This window comes from Phaseolus vulgaris, chromosome 3 (assembly GCF_051622355.1).
Source record: "Phaseolus vulgaris cultivar YP4 chromosome 3, ASM5162235v1, whole genome shotgun sequence".
Taxonomy (NCBI): Eukaryota; Viridiplantae; Streptophyta; class Magnoliopsida; order Fabales; family Fabaceae; genus Phaseolus; species Phaseolus vulgaris.
The window spans coordinates 15333346-15360426 of record NC_143500.1 but is presented as its reverse complement, the minus strand read 5'-3'; the positions used below and the strand labels follow the sequence as shown (position 1 = coordinate 15360426).

At 34.0% G+C, this 27081-nt stretch overlaps 1 protein-coding gene and 1 pseudogene across 1 annotated transcript; one reads left to right on the top strand and one right to left on the bottom strand.

Annotated features, from left to right (window-relative positions):
* The first annotated feature begins 6834 nt into the window (after window positions 1-6834).
* Window positions 6835-6940, top strand: LOC137808866 (small nucleolar RNA R71; annotated as a pseudogene).
* A 5662-nt stretch (window positions 6941-12602) lies between these two features.
* On the bottom strand, window positions 12603-23897 carry LOC150028714 (uncharacterized). The gene is made up of 4 exons (XM_090300065.1): window positions 23856-23897; window positions 23650-23794; window positions 13863-13962; window positions 12603-13779 (listed from the first exon to the last, which is right to left on the bottom strand). The coding sequence occupies exons 1-4, from the start codon at window positions 23895-23897 to the stop codon at window positions 12603-12605; spliced, it is 1464 nt and encodes a 487-aa protein (XP_090156191.1).
* Between the last annotated feature and the right edge of the window lie 3184 nt (window positions 23898-27081).

The following is a 27081-nucleotide window of genomic DNA, read 5'->3' as shown; positions in this document are numbered from 1 at the left end:
AATTTGGTGTTAATTACAGATTTTTAGGGAGGATTGAAGATTTGGAGTAAGGAGAATAATTTGAGATAAAAAGAGAAAGTTGGAAGGTCCCAAAATGGAAAAAGATGCAAAGAAAGATTGGGCCTTTTTTTATGTTTTATCACTTAGTCCATTAGCGCGACACATGAAGTAACCTAACCTTAGAAAACTAAGATAAATAGGGGGCTAGAGGCGCAACCGTAGTGTGTCACATTGAGAGAAAAACACCATAGAGTGAATTGTAACCCAATTGAAAGAATGGAAGGTGCTAGAAGTATGTGTGGCTAATTCTACCCTTTGGGATTGAGAGTAATCTGCTCAAACTCTTATGTATTGAGGTCATATCTTATACATTAATACCTAGTTCTTGATTGATTATTTGTATTGTTGTTTTACTTTTAACTTTCCGTGACAAATTGATAATCTTAAATCTGACCGGGAGGTATTTTTAGGGTTTGGATCTAAACAACAATACTTAACATATTTGTCACATTAATTGTTTTAGCGATTATTGTACTTGATAATACAATACTTAACATAATTGTTTTAATTGTTTTGTTCTATATTTAGCGATTATTGTACTTGATAATTCATTGTTCCTTGTGAGATCGATATCCGTCCTTAAAGACAATTATTACTTCTGACAAAGCAGTGCACTTGCCGTAAAAAGTCATCAATACCTATGTCTGAACAAATTCCCATCCACAAGGGCATACTTGCTCGAGTTCTTCTTGACTACTCTGACCTATGTGGGTTCTAGCGGGAGTATCCCGTCAGCCAATTAACGCATGTAGGGTGTCATCCAGGTTTCTCCTTCTTCCACTAGGGAAACATGCAACAACTCCTCCCTTGTTAATGCGTAGTGCTTATTTAGGTGCTTATTTGCTGGACTTCTGTTGTGCAACTTGAGGTGGTTTGAGGTGTCCTCAGGGTCTCCTGAATGACTGTCCTCTTTCTGCACCCCTTACCTGAACTGGCGAGCTTTGCTAGCAAGTCAGCTCGGGCATTCTGTTCTCTGAGGACGTGTACTAGTTCAAACACCGCAAAATCTCCTTTAGGATCTTCACATACTCCAGGTATGCAACCATCTAAGGGTGTTTGGCCTGGTATTCTCCTATAACCTGTCCTGTTACTAACAGGGAATCACTCTTTGCCAACTAACTCTTAGCACCCATCTCTTTGGCTAGTAGCATTCCCGCAATCAAGGCCTCATACTCAGCTTCGTTGTTACTAGCCTTGAAGGCAAACTGTAGGGCCTGCTCGATTAGCAACCCATTTGGTCCTTCCAGAATGACGTCAGCCCCACTACCCTGTTGGTTGGAGGATTCAACTACGGAGAGGACCCATTTGAAACCTGCTTTCTCTTGGTGTGCGGCTGCCGAGGAGAGCTCTACTACGAAGTCAGCATAAACCTGGCCTTTGATAGGTCCTTTTGGTTCGTACTGCACGTCGAACTCTGATAGCTCAACCGCCCAACGCGCCATTCGACCTGCCACATCAAGCTTCTGTAAGACCTTACGAATGGGGAGGTCTGTCATTACTATCATGGTAAAACTCTGGAAGTAGTGGCGAAGTCTTCGCGCTGAAAACACTACTGCCAAGGCCGCCTTTTTCTATGGCCTAGTATCTTACCTCAGGCCCTTGCATAAATTTGCTGACAAAATATACTGGCTTTTGCACATGGTCCTGCTCCTGGACGAGGACTGAACTGATCGCCCAATCTGTGATGGCGAAGTACAAACGAAGTGGGGTACCTAGTTGTGGCTTGCACAGTACTGGTGGGCTGGCTAAGTATTCCTTCAACTTGAGAAACGAATCTTCACATTCCTTGTTCCATACAAACCTATTGTTTCTATTCAAACACTGAAAATAGGGATGCCCCTTGTCCCCTCCTGCTAATACAAATTTGGACAAAGCAGTCATCCGCCCTGTTAACTATTGCACTTCCTTCACTAAGATTGGACTCCTCATGGCTATAATTGTGGCGCACTTCTCAGGGTTCGCCTCTATCCCACGCTCAATGAGTATGAACCCTAAGAACTTGCCTGCCTCTACCCCAAACACACATTTTTCAGGGTTTAGCTTCAATTTGTATTTGGCTATTGTGGTGAATAGCTTCTCCAAATCAGCGACATGTTGATCCTTCACTTGGGAGGTGACCACCATGTCATCCACATATGCCTGCACGTTTCGCCCTATCATGGGGGCGAGCACTCTATCCATTAACCTTTGATAGGTGGCACCTGCATTCTAGAACCCAAAAGGCATCACCTTATAACAGTAACAGGAGAGCTCCGTCATGAATGTTGTCTTGCACTTGTCCCTGGGATGAATCCGAATCTGGTTGTATCCAGATAAAGCATCCAGGAAGTTAAGAACTTGCAGCCCGACGCGCTGTCCACCAAGGCGTCGATACTGGGTAGTGGATATGAGTCCTTCGGGCAAGCTTTATTCAAATTTGTGAAGTCAACGCACATTCTCCATTTTCCATTGGCCTTCTTGACCAATACTACATTGGCCAGCCATTCGAGATACTGGATCTCCCTTATGTGGCCAGCATCCAACAACTTCTTAGTCTCCTACCTGATGACCAGACGCCTTTCCTCGTTGAACTTTCTTCTCCTCTAGCGCACTGGTCGTACTTGGGGGTCCATGGTGAGACGGTGGTATAAGAAATATGGGTCGATGTTAGGCATGTCTGAGGCAGTCCATACGATGGCATCTAGATGCCGTGCTATCACCTCGACAATTTGGTCCTGTGCCTCCTGGCTTAGGGATCTGCCAAGCTTGAACTTCCTTCCCCCAATCTCCTTTTCCAGCACCTCCTCCGCTGGTTCAGGCCAATCTTCATGTGCCTTGTTGAGGCTATTGCCCTTGTTCTGTTTAGGGCAGTTTGTCTGCCATGTTAGGGATGACAATCAGCTCCTTGAGGTCCATTTGAAAGTTGTGTCTGGTGGGGGCATTTTCCTTTGTACGTGCCTTGGTATGAGGCTTCCTTGCCTCATATGGCGGCTACTTCCCCGAGGTTTTCTTCTCTGTCGTGGCCTCGTGTACCCTCATGGGTTGAGGACGACCAGTTCCCCGAGGTCTGACAGGGCCGATGCTTCCGCGCTTTTCTGTGACCTCTTCTTCTGCGATGATGTGGGCTACGACTTTGTGGCGGACCTCGTTGAACGTCTTTGGGCGACACCTTATCAGAGAATCACTAAAGGGTCTTGATAGCACCCCTCGTCTGAAGTCGTGTACCGTCATATCTTCATCTTTGGTGTGTAGCTTCACCACCAATGCCCCGAACTTGTTTAAGAAGTCTTTCAAAAGCTCTCCCTGGTATTGCTTTACCTCAAAAGAAATCGTAAGAGACAAGAGTGGGAGCTTGGTTGACGATGTACTGCTCTCTGAATAATTTTGAGAATTCGTCGTATGAGGTCATGTGTCCATCAAGAAGACTGATGAACCAGTCCAACGCTGTGCCGGAGAACGTACTCATAAACAACTTACAGGGCATGGCGTTGGTGCCTCTCGAGATCATCATCTGGGTGTGGAAAGCCGTGATATAAGCTTCTGGGCCCTCAACGCCTGTGAAGGCAATCTTTGGACCCATGAAGCTGGTTGGTATCACAGTGTCCATAATTGCTTGCGAAAACGGCATGGGGCGAGCCCTAACTGGTATGGGAGGAGTTTGCTCATCAGTCGTACACTCACCCATGCATTGTAAATCTCTGCGCAGCTCTTCGTTGGCTCTGCGTAGTTCCTCATCGTTTGCGCGTGACGCGGCCAAATCAACCTGAAATCAGTCCTGGCTGGCCGCTTGTTCAGCTTGAACCTTAGCTAGAATCCTGTCCTGGTCAGCTTTGGACGCCGCCACTGCTTGTTGAAGAGCGCGAATGGTCTCCATGAGTTGTTGCATGGAGACGTTGTCTCCTCCTTCAAGTGCAGATGCACCTTGTCTTGTATTCCTCATGTCGCTGGATAGCTCACACTTGCGAGCGGGACCTAAATTTATCGGGCCCCACGGTGGGCGCCAAATGTTCTCGCCGATTGACTCAGCCGTCGTTGACTCCAATGGCAGATGGTGGCTCCGCCATCTCCTGGTGGTTTCTAGTCTCTCCTTGGGTGATCGAGAGTGGCTCCGTTGAAACCGAGGGGGCCCTACCTATTGATTGCACTCCGACGATCAAGTCAGTACTATGTTAAGAAACAATAAGTATGTAAAGCAGTTTCAGTCTTAGAAACGACGTACCTTTCTAGGATTTTTACCACTCTTTATATAAGTTGTATCTAGGTCAACTCCCTGTCCCACGAGGATCTTTCCTTAAGTGGAATTAGGGTTACTGGCGAGGCATCTTGTGATGCATTGCACAATCTTAGCGCAGCCGCTGCACATGACGTTCCTCTTCTGGAGTGCAAAATCTTAACGGTATGGCCGCTAGGGTACCAACTTATACACCAGCGCTGCGGGACCATCTTTTCTATGGGTGCCTTAATTATTCACGTGCCATGCATGCAGTCTTTCCTTGGAAACCCTAACCCTTACGGGCCTTAGCGCCTCCAAGGATTATTTACTTGTGCTAGACCTGAACGTACTATACACACCACATGCATGAACCCTCCCGTGATTTAGGTCCTTACATCTGGATGATAACACATTTATTATTTCTGGGGCCCACTTACGTGACCCATTAATGCGACCAGACCACCGAGGTCCGATGTCAAAGTCTAACGCCGATGCCTGAGGTTTGGCCAGTACATTTATCTATAGTCTTGCTGTATTTGCTAGATTTTCCCCCATGAATAATAGAGCATGTCCCCAGGTCAAAATACATAACCTGAAAAAATGATTAGGAGGCATATAAGATTTTTATTTTTTAAAAATAAAATCAACAAAGGTAATAAAACAATATAAAACTAAAATTTGGACTGGGTTGCCTCCCAGTAAGCGCTCTTTTAACGTCATATAGCTTGACGAAAGTTTTTATCAAGGGGGATAATTATTCCACTTGACCAGAGCTCTTGTTATCACTTTCGTTTTTCTTGTATATGGCTCTTTCACTTCAATTTTTCCATCCAGCTTTAATTCCTTAATGACCCACAATTTCTTTGCCTTCTTCATTCCTTTCCCCCTACCTGCAGTGAGCATGATAGGTTGTCCTGGCCGATATTCATCTTCTTCCACTGGCTTCCCTTGATTATTCCAGTCTCCTTTTGCCTCTAACTTTTCATGACGAGTAACTTCCTCCTTTGGCTTTGAGACCTCCAACTGCTCACCATCTTTTGATATTTCCTCTTGTCTCCCATTCTTATTTGTAATACAGTTAGTTACATCATCAAAAAGATTAAATCTTACCTCTTAATCATGAGACCTTACTCTAACTTCTCCTTCTTTTACATCTACTATAACTTTAGCAGTCTTCATGAAAGGTCTGCCGAGAATTAAAGGGACTTCCTCATCTTCTTTCATGTCCAATATAACAAAATCTACCGGGAACATGAATTTGTCTACCTTTATAAGGACATCTTCAACCATACCATAAGGATGTTTCACCGTTCTATCAGCCAATTGTAATTGTATCTTAGTGGGTTTAACCTCCAAGTTACCTATCTGTCTTAACATGGTTAGTGGCATCAAATTTATACTTGACCCTAAATCTAATAAGGCATTACCCACAAATAAATCACCCATTGACACAGAAATAGTAAAACTTCCTGGATCCCTGAATTTCTTTGGCAAGTCTTTTAGATTAAAAGAATTGCTTTCAACTTCTAGATCTATATCTCTATCTTCAAAACAACATATCTTCATTTTAATTCCTTCAAAAAATGACTTTTTCTCTGGCCATCCTGCAAAATAACTTTTTGGAAGCAATTTATCAGGAAATAATCTTTTCTTTTCTTTTCTTACATGCATAAGAGAATGAGATAATTCTTTTGAAACTCTACTCTCTACAACTTCACATTTTTCTCCCTCTTTTCTATTTTCTCCATTTTCCTTCTCAATCTTCACCATCTCACCATTTTCTTCTCTGGTTTTCTCATCACCCTCGGTAGTGATGTTATTGCAATGCTCCTTGGGGTTGGTGGTAGTGTTAGCTGAGAATTGGCCAATTTTCCCATCTACAGTTTGTGTGAGTTGTGACATTTGTTTAACTAGTTGTTCTATAGGTGTTTCCATGCTCCTAATCGAGGCTATACTATTTTCCTATCCACTCACAATCTTTGACAAAACATCTTCCACTTTATTTATCCTGTCTGGAATAGATGGAGAATTCGATTGATGTTGCTATTGGAAAGACCCTTTCTTGTTGGATGAATTATAGTCTTGCTTCCATCCAAAATTCTGTTTTTGATTATTTTTCCAACCTTGAGGATAATTGTTGGAAAAACCGCATTTCCTTCCTTGATTGCCCATATAATTTACCTCAGCTTCAGATGCGTTGTTCTGATAAGAACAGTGACCATTAGGATGATCTCCTCCACAAAAACACACCTGAGAGGTACATTTTGACTTTGGAGTGATTGAACAACATGCAACTTTTGGGGCAATTGGGCCATCTGTGCGGTTAGTTGCTCAAGTTGTTGTGTCAGAATTTTGTTTTGAGCTAGCAATGCATCTGCAGTGTTTAACTCCAATACTCCTTTTTTTTATGATTTTGTCTGTCATGTTGAACTTGATAGTCAGTCGTGGCCAAAGCTTCTATAATCCTCGTTGCTTGATCTGCATCAACAACCATCATTGTGCCACTAGCCGCGACATCTAGGAACATCTTTGTATTCGATCTAAGACCATTAATAGATATGCACAGTTGAGCAATATCTTCAAACCCATGATTTGGGCATTTTCTCAGCATTCTCTTGAATCTCTCCCATGTCTCACAGAAAGACTCCTCTACTCCTTGTCTTAACATGGATATTTCAGACTTAGCTTTGATGTAACGAGAGATTGGGAAAAATCTTTACAAAATTTGTTCTTCCACATCCTTCCATTTAGTTAAACTCTGATTAAGATGAGATATAAGTCACTCCTTTGCTTTCCCTGCCAAAGAAAAAGGAAACAAACGCATATATACACTCTCAAGATCACCTGACTAGAAACCCATAGTTCCCACCAATTCATAAAATGTAGCCAAGTGTGTATGAGGATCCTCATGATCCATTGTCATGAATTGATTGGTACTAATAAGGGTAAGGAACGCAGGCTTCATCTCCAAGGCCCTGTTAGTTGCAAGCACTGTAATGCTAGAAAAGTGTTTAGGCCCTTGATGTATGGCATAATCTCCAAGAGTTCTCCTTGGAGGTGGTGTTTCCTCCCCCGCCATGTTGTTATTCTCCTGAAAAATATCAATTGAAAAAGAAAAAGATGTTGAAGAGTCCTCTATATTATCTTCTTGATTCTCTTTTGCCTTTGATTTTCGATTTTTTCTTGCCACCTTCTCAATTTCTACTTCAAATAGCAAGTGATCTTTTGGAACCTGACCTCTCAATATCATATAAAAGCAGGTAATGCAAGGGTTAGCAAGAACAATTCACAATTAATAACCAAAATTTTATATTTTATATTATATATTTTTTTTCAAAAATTAAAAAATAAACAAGAATTTAAATAGCTAACTAAAATAAAATCAATAACCGCCTAAACTACAAATTAAAACTTAAAGATAAAAAAACACTAACATGACACTAAGAGAAAACAAAAATATTCAGAAAAGAAAAAAATATAAATAAAATAAAAACTAAAAACAGAAAAAAAAAACAATATAAAAACAAGAAATACTAAAACAAAATAAAACAGAAAATTATAATCGTAAAAATCTAACCAACTTACTTAAAAGATACTACCTAAACTAAGTTTACGTAAAAATAAAAACTAAAACTAGTAATGATAAATAATTAAAACAAATAAATAAAAACTACCTTAACCAAATAAAACTATGTAACTAAACCTAAAAATAACTAAAATAAAATATAATAAAATAAAAACAAAATTAAAAGAAAAATCAAAATAAATCTGATTATAAATAAAAACAAATAAAATCAAAATAAGAATTAAAATGATAACAGCAAATTAAAATAAAATGAAATAAAAAATATATATTTAAAAAAAATTAAAACAAATCAAAAAAATTAAAATATTCACAATATTTAGGAAACTATACTCAACAAATCAAACCTGCTCCCGGCAACGGGGCAAAAAACTTGATGACTTTTTACGGCAAGTGCATTGCATTTGTTAGAAGTAATAATTGTCCCTAAGAACGGATATTGATCCCACAAGGAATAGTGAATTATCAAGTACCATATTCGCTACATATAACAACAGAACAATAAAAAAAAGTATTGAATTGAGTGTGTTGGCAATGATCAATAAGAAAACAAACAAAACATTAGTTGCTTCAGTTGCAAAATAGGGATTAGGTTTCATCTCTCTCACTCTCATGTATTTTGATTAGCATGTCAATATTAAGTTCTTTGATTGAAATTGATGCCCATAGAAATTTCTTTTATACCGATCTCTCGCATATAAAAATTCTTAGGAATGTTTCCTAAATATCGATCTCTCGCATACTTATAAAAACAACTTAGAAATCACAATCAGACGTTAATGGCAATTAACATATCAAGTCTATCTCTAGCACTCAAATATGTCAATTATTGATGTTTAGGTCCGAACCCTAAAAATACCTCTCGGTCAGATTTAAGATTCTCAATTTGTCACGAAAAGTTAAAAATAAAACAACAATACTAATAATCAATCAAAAATTGAATATTAATATATAAGATATCACCTCAATACATAAGAGTTTGAGCATATTACTCTTAATCTCAAAGGGTAGAATTAGTTACGCATACTTCTAGCACCTTCCATTCTTCCAATTGGGTTACAATTCACTCTATGGTGTTTTTCTCTCAATCTGGCACACTAGGGTTAAGCCTCTAGCCCCCTATTTATCCTAGTTTTCTATGGTTATGTCACTTCCTGTGTCGCGCTAATGGGCTAAGTGATAAAACATAAAAAAGGCCCAATCTTTCTTTGCATCTTTTTCCATTATGGGACCTTCCAACTTTCTCTCTTTAGCTCAAATTATTCTCCTTTACTCCAAATCTTCAATCCTCCCTAAAAATCTGCAATTAACACCAAATTTGGGAATAAAATGCTCTTACTCAAATAAATCTCATAAAAAGATGTAAAAAGGTATAAATTCATAAATTAGGGATTATTTTATATGTAAATTAGCAATAAATCCTCATAAGTGCCTATATTTTAATATGAAATATTACTGAAATTAGACACTTATCATGCCTCATGCCTCATATTTAACCTGGTTAGACTTGGACTAAATGAATTTTCGTATGGGTATTACTGAAATTAGACATTTATCAAGGTACAACTCTAAACACCATTGAGTAGATTGGAATCCAACTGGGGAATAGAAGGTGTTAGAAACCCTAGAGGAGGTAGCGGTCAAGGAGAAACATCTTGGATCTTCTTTTCTTGCTTTCCATGCTTGTAATAGTTCCCTTTGAGATTGAGAGTAATCTGTTCAAAGTCTTATGTATTAAGATGATATTTAAATATAATATTCTGTTTTTGATTGATGATTGGTATTGTCATTTTATTTGTAATGCTTGTTTCTATGATCTAGATCTTTAGATTTGACTGGAAAGTACTTCTAAGTTTCTGACTCAAATTATAATGCTTAACATATTTGAATGCTAGGAATAAATTTGAAATATTAATTGCTATCAACGTCTAATCATAGTGATAAGAAGTTTTTTTATAAATATGCGAGAAATCAATATTTAGGAGACTCTCTTAATAGTTTTTGTATGTGAGGAATCGATATAAATGACTTTTATACGAGAAATAACATCAATTAAATGATAGAATTTTATCATGCTAATGAAAATACAAAAGAGTAAGAAGGATAAGCCCCAAACCCAATTTTCCCAATTTAACCAACAAACCCTTTAACTTGTTTTCTTTTTAGTTATTGCAATCATAACAAACTTTATTATTTTGTTTTCTATTTAGTGAATCTTTTACTTGATTATTCAATTGTTCCTTATGGGTTCAATATTCATCCTTAGGGACAAATTATTACTTCTGAAAACACGGTGCACTTGTCGTAAAGTAGTCATCAAGTTTTTGGCGCCATTGTCGGAGAACAATTGAATTTTTTAGTACAAATTCCTAAAGATTGTTTCTTTTTGTTTATTGTTTTATTTTATTTTAATTCCATATTTGTTTCTATTTTATTTTCATATTTAATTTGAATTTATTTTATTTTGTTTATTTTCAAATTTAGTTTTTTTTTTTAAATTATTTTGTTTACTGCTAGTGAGTACTTATGTTACTAACCCGTGGATTAGCTATCTTATATGATATTAAGAGATCAAATTCCCAAAGACCAATTATTATTTGAAGCAGATACTGAAAGGATAGCTAAACGAAACAGTAAGACAAAGACAAAAGAAAGAGAAGGAGATACTAGAAAGGAATCCTCAACCACTTATTCTTTTCTCATTAATATTTTTTACGAGGAAAGCAACATTGCAGAAGAGTAAGCACCACCTCCTAGGAGAACCCTTGGAGATTATGCAATGCAACAAGGGTCAAAGCATTTTTCTAGTATTGAAGTTCCTGTTACCAATAGGGCCTTTGATATGAATCCAAATAGACATGACAATAAAATTGGAAATTTAGGGTTACGGAACAGAATAAATTCAAAATAGTAACAATAGAAACCTGGATAAAGGAAGGCGCCACAAACAAAGTTTGATAAGCCTAAGGATGATCGCCACAAGAATTGGTGGATTCTTGATAAGATCGCAAGATACAGGGAAAACCCTAGCAGAGAAGCACTCTCTAAAACTATCAAAATATTCGTTCCCTATTCTAAGTTTCAACAGTGTATAAATTACAAAGGTCCTTTCTTATTTGTAAAAAAATAATACGATACTACAATCCTTATAGTTCAAGGATGATCATTTGTCCTAGTGGTTAGGTTGATACTTTGTACTTGGTCCTGAGTTCAAATCCTAACTCCAAATAAAATAATAATATTATTTTATTTTAATATTCCAATCTTGTTGTGTGTGGCCCTTGGGCTTGGATGTCTGCATCATTCCCTCCCTCTTGAGAAAGACCTTGAAGTTAAATCCAAAGCTTCATCACAGACAAATCAGACACATTAAAAGTGCTACTCATATTGTACTTACTTGAAAGATCAATCTTGTAGGCATTGTCATTAATCATTTCTTTGTCTAGATTGGAGCATGGATTTTCTTTGTCTAGTTAACATTTATTTCCTCATGTGTACCCAGACCCCATCTCCAGGATCAAAGATTGCTTTCTTTCTTCCTTTGTTAACTTGTTTAGAATAACCTTCACCTTTTTCTTCAACTTGTGTTCAACCTTTTTATTTCTTTCTCACATAGTCAACCTTAGCCTGTGTATCTTTATGCTTTAAAACAGAAATGCTAGGCATAGTTAACAAATCTATTGGAGTTAAAGGATTTAATCCATACAAAATTTCAAATGGATCACAATTCGATGTGTTGTCAACAACCATATTGTAAGCAAAATCAATTTGATGTAAACATAATTCTTGGATAGCCATCACCTTTTCATAATCTACATGAATTCCATTGGTACTTACTAAAAAACACAAGAATGCAATTTGTTCAGTACAAAATGTGCATTTCTCAAGATTAGCATACAACTTTTCCGTTCTAAGAACATTTAAAACAACACACAAATGTTCCTCATGTAATTCCAAACTAGTGCTATAGATCAAAATGTCATCAAAATAGACCACAAAAAATTTGCCCAAAAATTCTCTCAAAACATAGTTCATTAATCTCATAAAAGTGTTTGAGGCATTTGTTAGCCCAAATAGCAACACACGCCAGTCATACAATCCATATTTTGTTGTAAAGACAATTTTCCATTTATTCTCATTCCTAATCCTAATTTGATGGCAACCACTTCTTAAGTCAATTTTTGAAAATATACAAGCACCGTACAGTTCATCCAATAAATCATCTAACCTAGGAAAAGGGTGTCTATACTTGATGGTAATGTTATTGAGTGCTCTACAATCTGTGCACATCCTCCAATAACCATCATTTTTAGGCACCAAAATTACTAGAACAACACATGGGCTCATGGTCTCTTGTACCCATCCTTTATTCATCAATTCTTCAACTTGAGTTTGGATTTCCTGCAAAACAGAATCAACACTAGGAAGAAAATTAATTTGGTTAGAATGGTCAACAACCAAAGTGTTGTTTTTGCAATAAGGTAAATAAAGAGGTTTGCTAGATAGTAGCAACTTCTTCACTTCATTCACTTTCAGTAATCCACTCATTTTTCTCTCATGTGTTTCTCTCTTTTTAAGTGTTTCACTCTTGCTCTATTTAGGTGTTTCACTCATCTCTCTTTTCTCTTGGACTCTCTTTTCTCTCAATTTGATTTGATCCTCACACACCTCTCTAGGAGATAAGGGTTTGAGAATGATCTTCTTATTATTCTGCATGAAAGAGATTTTATTGGTGAAACCATCATGAATAACCTTGGTGTCAAACTGTCACGACCTCCCTAACAAAATGTGAGTTGCCTCCATTGGAACCACATCACACAAGACATTGTCATTATATTGTCCTATGGATAGGTTCACCTCCACTTGCTTACTCACTGTCATCTCTCCATCTTCACTAAGCCATTGAAGCTTGTATGGCCTTGGGTGCGGTTTTGTCTCCAAATTCAATTTGGTAACTAGTCTTGAGCTAGCTACATTGGTGCAACTTCCTCCATCAACTATGAGTGAACATATTTTCCCTTGAATGGAACATCTAGTATGGAAAATATTTTCCCTTTGGGTTTGGTCCAAAGCTTGCATTTTGCTTCCTAAAAGCCTTCGAATCATCAACAAATCACCCTCCAATGTATCCAACTCCACCTCTACCTCTTCCTTCTCTTCTTCATTTGAAGGTTCACTGACTATTTGTGTCTTTGATAAATTGATCATATTCTTTTTTGTTGGACATTCTGAAGCATAATGTCCTTTTCCCAAGCATTTGAAACATTTTACCTCACTTGTTTTCCTTTTAGGTGGTGAGTTACTATATCTATGAGGTGACTTCCCACTTGAAGAAGTGACTGAACTTGAGGGAACTCCTTTATCCTTCATCGCCTTATCCTTCCAATAGAAATTTTTATTATTGTTAGAACTCCTCATGATTCCCTTCCTCTTGAGTTGTTGTTCTACTTGGTTAGCCTTGTGCAACAACTCTTTCATGTCAACATACTCTTGCAGCTCCACAACATCCCTAATATCATGATTCAATCCATTCAAAAATCTTGCCATGATTGCTTTGTTTTCTTCATTCTTTCTAGCTCTAATCATGGTTACCTCTATCTCTTTAAAATACTCTTCCACACTTTTATTTCCTTGAGTCATTTTTTGAAGTTTGAGCTGCAAATCCCTATTGTAGCTTGTTGGAATATATCTCTTCCTCATAATCCTTTTCATTTCTGTCCAAGTATTCACCATGGGTTCCTCATATCTAATTCTCTCCCTTTGGTATTTATTCCACCAAGTTAAGGCATAATGTGAAAATTCAGTTGCTGCCAACTTCATCTTCTGCTCCTCATTGTACTCATTGCAAGCAAACACATGCTCCACTTTAATTTCCCACTCCAAGTAAGCATCAGGATCACTTTTCCCATTGAATGTGGGAATATTTAATTTTATTCCACCAATTCTCAATCATTTTCTCTTCTCCTCCTCCTATCTCCCGCTCTATTTTCTAGATTTACTTGTTGTGCTTGCTCCATTTGATCCAACCTCTCATGGAGTCCATCACTTTGTTGTTTCATTATCCTTTCCAAGTGTTGTGTTAAGGCTTGCATCTGTAGTTGAGACAATCCACTATCTGACGGTTCCCCTGCCATGCTCAAGTAAACAGATTACAAATAACAATAAGTTTGGGCCTCACACCACTTTCTCACGTGTTTACACTCAACACTCGTGTTTCACACAATAAGGCTTTTTTTCTAATGATCACACTGCCTTTTACCACTCTTTCTCTAATTAAGGTTCTTACAAGAATCAAACAATCAATAATCCAGAATCACTTTCAAAAGTAGCAATCAGAATCAATTAAAAATAATAGTAAAGAATAAAATAATGAAGAACAAATTCACTATCAACAAACAAGCAAGACAATTAAAAAACAGCAAGCAAAACAATATATAGAGAAAATAAAATATGTAGACAAGACACTTTTAGAACTTTTAACAAACACCAAGTATGCACTGAATAAGAACTATTTTTTTTTTCCTTATTTTTTTTTTCTATTTCTGTTTTCCTCTTCTTCTTCCTTTTTATTTCTTTTCTTTTCTTTTCTTTTTTTTTCTATTTCTTATTCTTCTTTTTTTCTGTTTCTGCTTTTTTTTTTTTTAAAAAAAAGAACAGTACCGTGAACAGTACATGTGAACAGTACCATGATCAGTGTCGTCAATAGTACCCGTGAACAGTAACGTGAACAGTACGTGAACAGTAATGAGGGGAAGAAAAAAAAATTTCAGGATGCACAATTATATTATGACTCAAACCTTTGCTCTGAATACCAACTGATATGAATCCAAATAGACATGACAATAAAATTGGGAATTTAGGGTTACGGGACGGAATAAATTCAAAACAGTAACAATAGAAACCTGGATAAAGGAAGGCGCCACAAACAAAGTTTGATAAGCCTAAGGATGATCGCCACAAGAATTGGTGGATTCTTGATAAGATCGCAAGATACATGGAAAAACCCTAACAGAGAAACACTCTCTAAAATTATAAAAATATTTGTTCCCTATTCTGAGTTTCAACAGTGTATAAATTACAAAGGTCTTTTCTTGTTTGTAAGAAAATAACACAATACTACAATCCTTATATTTCAAGAATGATCATTTTTCTCAGTGGTTAGGTTGATACTCTGTACTTGGTCCTGAGTTCAAATCCTAACTCGAAATAAAATAGTAATATTATTTTATTTTAATATTCCAATCTTGTTGTGTGTGGCCCTTGGGCTTGGATGTCCCCATCATTCCCTCCCTCTTGAGAAAGACCTTGAAAGAAAAACTTATTTCTTCACCTATCATAACTGATACAAACCAAGCCAACAAGGTGATGACCAAGGATGCAAATTACCATTCACACTATGAGAAGTCATTTCATCAAAATAGTTGAGAAATGGACACAAACCAGAGCATCTAGTTGGAAATAATTTGGGCTCTCTTTAGGGGTCCAAATAGCAAGATAGGATATAATAGGTTCCTTTAGCTTAAATAGGAGTGCTCATACCGAAATGGGCTTAATCAAAGCCCACTTTTTCAAGACAAGGCACCTAAAATTAGGGTTTTTGACCTAGTTTCTAGAATGAGAACCTCAAGGTGCGATTTTGACCTTAGCCAACCCTTCTTGGCCACCAAGACACTCATTCCTATAAATAGGGCGCCTTACTCTATGTATTACATGTCAAATTTTGAAGAGAAAAGTTACTCTGCACAAATTGTGTGAGAAGTGTGTGAGGTTTGAATCCTCTTGGCTAGGTCTTATCTTGAGTGGTGTGAGACTCTCAAGTAGAGGGCCTTCACTCATCCTGCTGGCTACCACACCCCAAGTGGCGTGAACCACTCTCACAACCACTCCATAAGCTACTCTTCTTCCACTATTTTCAATTCATTTCCATTTTATATATGTATTTGTCTTAAATTCTTATTTTTTTTGTTATGCTTTTGTTATATGCTTATAGTGCATCTTTTGCTTCGGCCATGACCACCATTGATGTCTACCTTGTTGCCATTTCCATTCCCCATTGCATTCCATCTATCACTTTATATTGATTTTTCATCTTTGCCTTTGTGAAGTGAACCTTCACACTTACTTAACCATTTGGTTAAGTTCGTGTCCAGTGAGAATCTTCCTTAGGTTTCACCATTAAATTGCTAAAATCCCAACTCTAAGTAAAGTGTCACCATAAAATGGAACCATCTAAAAATCAACTCACATCAATAACTGCTCTTGATTCAAAATTTAAATTTGAGATAATGTGTGACGCTAGTGATTATGTAGTAGGAGCAGTTTTAAGACAAATGACACTACAAGGAAAAAGGTTTTAACGAAGGTTATTTAGCGAAGGTTGATATAACCTTAGGAATTGATTTAATTAACGGAGGTCTTTTTAACCTTTGTTAAGTTCCAAAGGTTATTCAAAAACCTCAGCAAAATAATGGAGGTTTTTTTAACCTTTGTTAAATTTGAAAGGTTTATTTTAAAACCTTAGCAAAATAACGGAGATTTTTTTAACCTTCGTCAAATTCGAAAGGTTTATTTTAAAACCTCGGCAAAATAGTTGAGGTTCTTTTAACCTACATTAAATTTCAAAGGTTTATTCTAAAACCTTAGCAAAATAACGGAGGGTTTTTTACCCTTCGAAAAATTCCAAAGGCTTTTTTCTAAAACCTGAACAAACTAACCGAGGTTTTTTTAACCTTTTTTTAAATTCCAATGATTTATTGTAGAACCTCAATAAAACACTTCAGGTTTTTCAAACTTAAATAAATAAATATAATTAAATCTATTTATAAATAAATAATTAAAAACTACATAGTTTTAATATATTTTATAACTAAATTCTCTAACATTTTGAAAGTGAACTTTACATTAAAAATAAGTCTTCTAAAGTTTCAAAATTCATTTTAAAAACTCAACAAAATAATCTTAAATAATAAGTATATCGACAACTAATCTTGGATAATAAGTATTTCAAAAATATTTTGCATATTTTTCATGATTGATGGTAGTTGGTTTATATAATTCATAGTTTTTTTTTGTTACGAACATATACTTCAAAAAACTTGACTTGTTTTATTTTAGCTTTTGATGTACATATATTTTATGTGCAATTTTAGTTTTAGTTATAATTGTTAATATTTAATTTTCATAATTTTGAAATATTTTAAATTAAGGTTTTTATTTTAAAATGCATATAATAATTAATTCACTGTGAAAGTGAGAAGTGTTAAAGTTAATTTCTCCTTGCAATATGTTCTTGCAATCTTTAGCCAAGAACACACATGGCTTTGAAGTCCATATTTGATAGATAATGCAATTATTTAGGATATATAAAGGAGTGATAAACACGGTTGTTGTTGAGTTAGGTAACAGTGACTTGTGAATCAAGTTGGAGGGCAGTAAGGTGATGGAAGAAGCAATATTGGAGTAAGAAGAAGACATTTCCTTATTTAGCGTTTCTTCTCCTTATATATAATAGACATAAGGTGGTTGACTTGTGATTCCTTGTTAGGACTACCGTCAGTGACAATTGAGCCTGTGCCGGAGAGTAGTGTGTCTACACTAGAAGAGAAAGTCAGGAGGATCGTTAAAGATGGTGGAAAATGGGGTTGAAGGTTATTTGAAATGGCAAGTCATTTTAGGTAAATTTTGAAACTCGTGGTATTTTACTAAGGTTCTTAAACCCATGGTATTTTACGGAGGTTCTTAAACCCATGGTATTTTACGGAGGTTCTTAAACCCATGGTATTTTATGAAGGTTCTTAAATCCATGGTATTTTACGAAGGTTTTGAAACCCATAGTATTTTACTGAGGTTCTTAAACTCATGATATTTAACAGGAGTTCTTAAAAGCTTTTATTGAGGTTTCAAAAAAACCCCATGGATGGTTTAGCGAGGGAAACTGCAACCCTAGATAAATGACTTAATAGAGGTTTTAACCTTGAATAATGTAAAAATAAACCTCCATTAAAACCATTTTTTCTTGTATTGGGAAAGAAAGAATTTTTCAAGTTATACATTATGCAAGTAAAGTTTTAAATCAAACTCAAAGTAATTACATTACAATAGAAAAATAATTACTTGTTATAGTGTATTCACTTGAAAATATTTGGTCTTATTTAATAGGCTCTAAGTTATTACTTTTACTGATCATGCTGCAATTAAATATTTATTAAATATATCAGATTCTAAGTCAAGGCTGATACGATAGATACTTTTGTTGCAGGAATTTGATTTAGAAATCAAAGATAAGAAGGGATGTGAGAACAATGTAGGTGATCATTTATCAAGATTAGAAAATGATGAGGTAACCACATTAGAACCTGAAGTTCTTACTGAATTTCCATATGAGAATCTACTGGTAATCAAGGAGAGGCCATGGTTTGTAAACATGGCCAATTTGAAAGCTATTGGAGCAATCCATGAGAATTTGGACTCGCACCAAAGAAGATTTTTTTTTAAGATGCCAATCATTATGTTTGGGATGACCCTCATTTGTTTAAAATTGGTGCAGATAATTTGCTAAGAAGATGTGTGCCCCTAGGTGAAGCTAAGAAAATTATATGGTGATGCCATAATTCATCATATGGAGAACATTTTAATGGGGAAAAGACAAATGCAAAAATTCTTCAATCAGGTTTTTTATGGCCTTCGTTGTTTAAATATAGACATGTTTTAGTACAAAGATGTGACAGGTGCCAAAGAACAAGAAGCATTTCTAGAAGACATGAGATGCCATTACAAAACATTCAACAAATTGAAGTTTTTGACTATTGGGGAATTGATTTTATAGGACCTTTGCCATCTTTTTCAAATGAATATATATTATTGGTAGTTGAGTATGTCTCTAGATGGGTTGAAGCAATTCCAGCATAAAACGCGGATTCTAAGACATTCATTAAATTTCTTAAAAGGAATATTTTTTGCAGGTTTGGTACTTAGATAAGTGCCAGATTTAAGTAATATTTCATATTAAAATACATATACTTATGGATATTAATTGATAAAATAACTATAAAATAACCCCTAATTTATGAATTTAAACCTTTTTGCACATTTTGTAATTATAATTTCAATAAGAACTATTTATTCCCAAATTTGTCTTAATTTTAGGATTCTAGGGAAGAATGGAGATGAAAGGGCAAAAGAAGAATATAAAAAGCTAAAAGGGGAAAGTTGGAACGCACCAGCACTCACCCAAGCTCGCCCAAACTCGCCCAAGCCAAAAGCCCCCAGATGTCTCGTCCAAGCGAGCCCAATCTCGCCCAGGCGAGATAACTCCAGTGACATTGGTCCTCTTTTTTGTTCAACTCGTCCATGCCTGCCCAATAACGCTTAGGCGAGAAGTCACTTTACCCAAGCCTAACTAGGTTAAATATGAGGCATGAGGCACAACCCTAGACATTATTGAGTGGATTAGAATCCAATTGAGAGCATAGAAGATGTTAGAAACCCTAGAGGAGGCAACCGTCAAGGAGAAACATCTTTGTCCTTCTTATCTTGCTCTCCATGCTTGTAATAGCCAACATGAGTGGCTAATTATACCCTTTGGGATTGGGAGTAATCTGTTCAAACTCTTATATATTGAGGTGATATTTAAATATAATATTTTATTCTTAATTGATTATTGGTATTGTCATTTTATTTGTAATGCTTGTTTCTATGATCTAGATCCTTAGATTTGACTTGACAGTACTTCGAAGTTTCTGACACAAATGATAATGCTTAACAAATAGATAGCCGAAAATAAGAAATAAAAATAGTCGTTTGAACTTGCTTTATTGGAACATAAGGATTTTTTGCACGTGCAATCGTTTTCATCCTCGAGCCTTGTGCACATTAATGATACATTTTCAGCATGACTTCAAAGGTCTTAAATCTGAATCATTTGATGTTAGAAGATCTAACGGTTGAGGTTGCGTACCGTTTGCTCTTCCAAACGGTAGTATGATTCCTATAAGTAGCATGTTTTTCTTAAATGTGGTCCACACCATTCATCTTGTATTTTCAAGAGCTTCAGGATTTAATTTCAGAAATTTAGGTAATGTCTTCCTCTAACTTTCTCAAAGGGATGTTTTTTTTTATATTCTCACTAGTAATGATATGATATGTGTATCAGTAATACAACTTTTGTTAATGTAAGTTGGCTTCCTATCTTAACTTTTAACAAGTTTTAATATATTCAATATGTTATTATAATAATATTTTTTTTCAATGTTCAAGGTATTTACACTATCTCTACATTGAGAAAACGAATGTTGGCGTATATGGATTCTTTAACTATGTTGCCATTTAGTGTGTTGGGAATAAATTCGGTGAGGTGCAAATATATTTAATAGACACATTTCAAAGTGAAAGGAAAGAGGTGTACTTAGAACCTTACTTGCATCAATAAGTATACATTTTATATTTAATGCACGTCTATGTAAAATTTAATTGTTACTAATATTATTTCATCTTATAGGGGTCACAAGAAATTGATAGTAATTATTCCTAAAAAATATCTTATGTTCTCTTTTGTTCATTGTACAAGAAAATTAATATTTTGACTATTAGAATGTGTAAGTTTTCTATTACTTTGTTTCCTATGTTATATGGTTTCATAATTAATAAAATTTTAATATATGTAACTATTTATAGAGCTATGGAAGTTCATTTAAGGTTGCAGGGGCTTCCATATGTTACTAGAAAGAAGCTACAAAAAAATTGCACCAAATATTATTTTATCAACAAATAATAAAATGAATAAATAAGATATTTAAGTGATACGACAACCCTTGTATAAAAAAACTCCCTCACATTGCACCAAACATAAGTAATTCATTTTACTACTATTAAATTGCAATGTATAAATTATTATATTATAATATTTGTATTTAACTTGTAGTGCTCACATCAAATGGGATGTTATGAGTGCGGGTATTATGTGATGAAACATATGCATTATATCCGCTAACATTAAGGACTAATGGAATGAGATAATATATATATATATATATATATATATATATATATAGAATTAACTCAAATATGTTAAATATTTTAAATGTTAATTTCATCTTAAATATTGGATTATGTAGATATTCAAGGATCCATCTCCATTGAAGGAGGAAGTGTTACAAGATGTTTGAGATCCGTGTGCATAACTTTTTTTAGGCATTTACTATAAATGATCATATTAGAACTAGTCAACAATTTTGTATCAACTTGAACATATTAAGTTTTAGTAATGTTTATAATTATATATGTTGATCGTTAAGATTTTACTTGAATATATTTGCTTAAGAACTGTGTTTATTATGTATAGTATGTTATGCAAGTAGGTAATGAATATGTAAAAAAAAAAAACATTTTTTATTATGATTATGGCTAAACCTTTGATACACAGTCTTATTTTTTTATAAGTGGTTTCCTTTTTACCATCATAGAAAGTAACAAATTCTATGACAGTTTTGTCATAAAAAGTAATCGTCATAGGAAATAGGCACGTATATAGGAATATGACATATTTTAATATATTTACTATGGCGGATCTTTTACAATATGTTGATTAACCATCATAGAAAGTGCAGACTTTCTATGTTGTCGGTATCTATGAGGGGTCTAAAACGGTTATGAAAATTCTATTTTAATCATATAAAAAGTATTTCATACATTAGTATATTTTTACACATTGTCTTATAAAGGAAGCATGTTCATGTTTTATAATTTGTTGAGAAAAAAACTTAATCAAAACAAGAATGGTTGGACTTTACTCTAACATTAACATTTTTCTCGCACTAATCTTCATTTATGTATATTTTCGATATAGGTTTTTTTTATCAATAATAGTAATAAATTAAAAAGGCCAAAAAATTTGATAGTAAAAATTGATCTTAAAAATAGTATTGAGAAGACATGTTGACACTTTATATCAATTTCTTGAATATAATGTTTTCCTTTGAAGAGATGTCAAAGATTTTGGACAAAATTTGTTGGCATTTAAAAAAAAAAAGTCAATTATAAATATAGTTTAGTAATCCCTATCTTTTTTTACCAAAAAGGTTATTATTTTCTAAGCATCACTATGAAATTGTGACATCTCAAAGTTCATCAATCATTTTTCCCTTAGAGAGAATGATATTATTAAAAAGAAAAAAAAATAGGAACAAATATGAACATGGAGGACCAAATCCATGATACAATCATGATATTCAATGTCATTCTTGAAATCAAATATTCTATGTTTATATACAATTTTGCAATATAGGGCACGACCAAGGAAAATTCATAAAGGCACATATTAATTGCATTTAATTTTTAATATTTTCCTATATAAATTAATTTTGTATTTTAGGTATTGAAAAAAATTGTAAAATAGAAATTAAATTAAATACAAAAATGGAAATAAAGATGACAAACAAAATATAAGAAGGCAAAACGTCAATTCACATATTCAAGAACCAAAAAAAATTCTCTTATCATAGTTCTCCAAACATTCATATTCAAATTAGAACAATTAATTGATTCAATTAATCAATTAAGTTCGTCATACAAAATTAAATCAGAATATCATTCAATTTAATTTGTATCCAATTTGACTAATTTGACTACTATAAAATCAGAAATGCAAATTATAATCATAAAGTCAAATCCAAAACTAGAGAGAGAAAGAAAAACTCAACATTAAATGATTGGGGAAATCTTAATTAGAACTGTTTGATTTTGATTCCGTGAATTGATCTTCAAAAATTAGTTCTTCATGGATAAAAAAACAAAAAATGCAAATGAGAGGAGACAAGGATGAGGAAATCTCAAAACTTAAAGAGAAAAATAGATGAAAAGACAATTTTTTAAATTGAAAACTAAACAAATGATTTCTTTCTTTGTTTAGAGCACATTTAAGTTATATATATATGATCTATAATCTGAAGTAAAAATAAGCCCAAGTGTGGGATCTAATTAGATTCATAAGTTAAACTACAAAAGTCTAAGAAAAAATAAAATTCATGAGTTTGTTTACAAAAGTTTGGCAAATCTGCCTCAACTTCTAAATACCATAGAAAATAGCACATAACTCAAAATCTAGGAAAACATATATCTATTTTGAAGTTTTAGAAATTTAGAATTCAATGCAAATGGAATCAACTAAAAATAATATATACACAAAAATTATAGCCAAAATAGTAAGCATAGGTCAAATTAGCTAAAAATACAAAATTAAAACAAATATGTACATTGAACCCAATTTATTACTACTAAAAGGAGAGAAGTTTAAAATTAAAAATAAAACATAGGAAAATTGATTTCAGTCTACAACTATAAATGTATGCACAAAATATATGTCAAAAAAGCATAGCAGGTTTCTTAATGGTTTCAACCACTAGCATAAAATATTTTTCCAATTAAATGGATGACCATTTTTTTTTTATAAAAAGCTTTCATGTTAGGCATCACTATGCTACTTGACATCTAAACTAGGCTGACACCTCAAGTAACAACAATCATTTTCCATTACATGAAAAAGTATTATTAAAAAAGAAAAAGAAAGAAAATACAAAAATATGGGAGGACTAGACCAAAACCCATATGTTAACAAAAACGATACATAGGTAGACTATACCTATTAATAAAGACTTCTAAGAACAGACTATATGGAAGCCTACTATACCAATAAAATGATTCTCTGTGAATAAATCCTAAATTAGCCAACTTATCAGCACACGTATTCCCTTCACGAAAAATATGAGTAACCCTAACCTGATTTTTCCACAGTAATTAAGACAAGTATTCCATCGATTACGAAGCATCCAAGGAACATTTGTGCTAGCAGTAAACACAGCACAAACGAAGGCAGAGTCACATTCCAGCCAGACATTAGTAAGTCCCAACTTTTGAGCTTCCTCCAAAGCATATATTACTCCATAAAATTTAGCAACCAAAGCAGTCTGAACGTCAAGAAACGCAGAGAACGCTCCAATAAACTCCCCCGTACTCCATGGAAAATACCTCCACAAGTGGCAAAACCTGGATAACCCCTAGTAGCCCCATCAGTGTTAACTTTAAACCAACCTGGTGAAGGAAACTCTCATCTAACAGGAAGAGGACGAAGAACTTTACCAGTACAAGTATTAATACAAAAAAACTTAATCACACTGAAATTCATCATATCATTATTCATTTAAGCTTTATAAGACTTTCCCACTAGACAAGTTAAATCTTTAATAACTGAAATGGCCCTAGAAACCTCAATCTTATCCTGAAAACGAGCATAATTCGTCATACGCCATAACATCCAAATAAAAAAAGTTATCACAACAAGCTTAATCAATTTAACCAAAGGACTACCATCACTCTTAATAAAAGAAAGAAGATCCTCCTTATTAGAGAAATGAGAAGTAGGAAAAATCCGTCGAACCCAACTCCAAATATACAAAGCATTAGGGCATTCAAAAAATAAATGATTAATAAATTCCTCATGTTTTTCACAAAGTGTACACATAGAACAAAAATGGAGACCTTTATTTTGAATATGTTGATCTATAGGAAGCCGCCGATGAAAAACTTTACAAAGGACAAAAGTTTTGGAAGGTGGGATATCTGAAGACCAAATAAATTTACCCCAACCATAAGGAACTCCTGGTTCCAAGAAAAAAGTCCTAGCCGATTTAAAATGGATGACCACTTTTCACCATGACAAAATCAATTGTTAACATGATCATAATCTTTTCCTTCAAGGCAAAAACATTACCAATAAAAGATGTGTAACCTCCCAAATATTCTTTATTGCTACCTTTGAAATACCTCAACAAGGTACTACACTAGGATTGTCATGAGTAGCCCCATCAATATTGCATCTAAAATTGCTTATGCCTGGAGGATTTCGTTGTCCTATTAGCACTTTTGGAACATTCTTAGAATGTATTGTAATGTTAAAGTACTTGAGAATAATAAAATAATAAAAAAAGTAGTCATCTTCCTGATGACAAATATTACACTTCCAATATGCTTTATTTTTAGTTTCTAAATCATTTTCTTGTAGAAGTAATAAATTGGGTTCAATGTACATAATTGCTTTAATCTTGCATTTTCAGCTAACATAACCTAACTTACTATTTTGGCCACAATTTTTTTGTAGATATTATTTTCGACTAATATTAGTAGCTTGGATTCTACATTTCTGGGACTTCAAAATGGGCATATGATTTGTTGAATTTATAATTTTATGCTTTTTTTTTATTATTTTCCTTATTTTAGTTTAAACTCTTAATTTGACTTGTGGACTTAATTAGAGCTCACATTTAGGCCTATGTTTCTTCATATTAGAGAGCATATATCGAATTTTCACTTTATGATTTTAATTTATGTTTCTAATTTTAGAAATCAAATTAGGAATTAATTGAATTGATTTGATAAACATTAGATTGAATGATATTTTATTTTTATTTGTATTGTTGGTTTAATTGATTAATTGAATCGATTAATTTTTCAAACTTGTCTGTTGATCGTCTGTCATAGTCTCACTTTTTGTGTAACATCATCTTTCTTCTTTCGACAATATTTGATGTGTACTCACTATATAGCACATGCATCATTTGCATCGTTTTTCATAGGTGTACACTATTTGATAATGTCATCACCTTTCACTTTCCTAGTACATCGTCTAATGTACACTTTCTATATAGTCTTCTTCCGCACTTGTATTTTTTTGCAACATCTATCACATGTATCTTTTGATATATAATTTTTAATGATTATGTACATGAGTGAGATTGATTATATATAACAACACATACTATTGTATATGTTATCATCAAAACACATAAACACTTATACCATGAGTTGTCTGATAGGTATTGGATAGTCTATTGACATAACAATTTAGGAATTATTTCTAAAGTTATTCTTATTTGGGGTTGATTTTTAAATTTATTCTTATTTTGGGTTGATTTTTAAGGTTATTCTTATCCGAGGTTGATTTTTAAAGTTATTCTTATCTCGGGTTTTTTTTTTTTTTTTTTTTACATAGTGTGTGGATGAAATAAGATTGAGATAAAATATTATCACTTTGAGAACTAGTATTTTTATTTCAATATTATAGAATTAGTATCATAAATATTTATATTTCAATAATTAATAGACTCTTACACTAGTGTACAAGTCAGATTTACAAATCAAGTTTAGAGACATCTCACGAATCTATATTAACTCTTGATAACCTTGGTCATGATTCCTTTCACCTAACTAGATATTTTAATGATGTGAAATGAGTATCTATTTGTAGAAATATTTGGTATTATTAATGATGTAATAATATTGACGTACCTTTATGTGGTGTCTATTTATACCATTGTAATGGATCATGATGTTGATTGGAATTAATATACATAATCATAATTAAAAGAGTAATACTTGATTTATCATGTATTAATTATCTTTTTTATCTTAATGCATTTTATACAAGTCGGTTGGTCGACATCCAATATCAAAAGTTATAGAATTATTCCCGCCCTCACCGATCGATACATATTCTATTTCGATTGTTCTAACGATAATATTTAGTTCTAAGAATTAAGTATAATAACTTTTTGATTATAAAATAATTTGAATATCTTAATTTATTATATGAGCAAGTTGAAATTAATTTCAACAACCTTTCCTCTTGATGTAAAATATAGATAGCCCTCATGGATGTGTTTAATATAAATATATAGAGAGATGTGTTTTGAAATATAAAAGAATATTGAAATTCCAGAGAGAAAACGACTTGACAGTTAATTGAGTAGCTCAAGTAAGTGTTTTTTTGATTCCATAGGTTCTGATGAAGACAATAAACATTTGTCATTATGGAAGAGTACTGAGTGATAAATGAAAAGAAAGAATTTAAGAATAAGTAAAGGAAACAAAAAATCATCCCTGTGCTGAATGAAGAAGTATTAGATAGTTTGATTTGACATTCTAATATTGATGGCGTTGTTGGTGGCTTTACTGCGTCTCACATTGAAAGCCAAGATGTTGAAATTTCGAACTCACCAAAATCTGAGAGCTGAAAGAGTCCGCCATCACACCAAGGCCAAGTCTATTCTTCTACTTTTCTTTTCCTAAATATTCATTAGTCAACGTTTTCCTTATACGTGACTTTTTCCTTTGGATCTGTTCTCTCTCTCAATATATATATATATATATATATATATACACACACACACGCCAACCCTACCCTTATCTCTCCTTCTCA

Coding starts and splice junctions, on each gene's coding strand:
- LOC150028714 (XM_090300065.1), bottom strand. CDS start 23,897: ATGGGGCTACTAGGGGTTATCCAGGTTTTGCCACTTGTGGAG. Junction 13,963..23,649: donor AAATGTTCCTTGGATGCTTC/GTAATCGATGGA, acceptor TGAGCATGGCAG/GGGAACCGTCAGATAGTGGA. Junction 13,780..13,862: donor AGTGATGGACTCCATGAGAG/GTTGGATCAAAT, acceptor AAAATGATTGAG/AATTGGTGGAATAAAATTAA.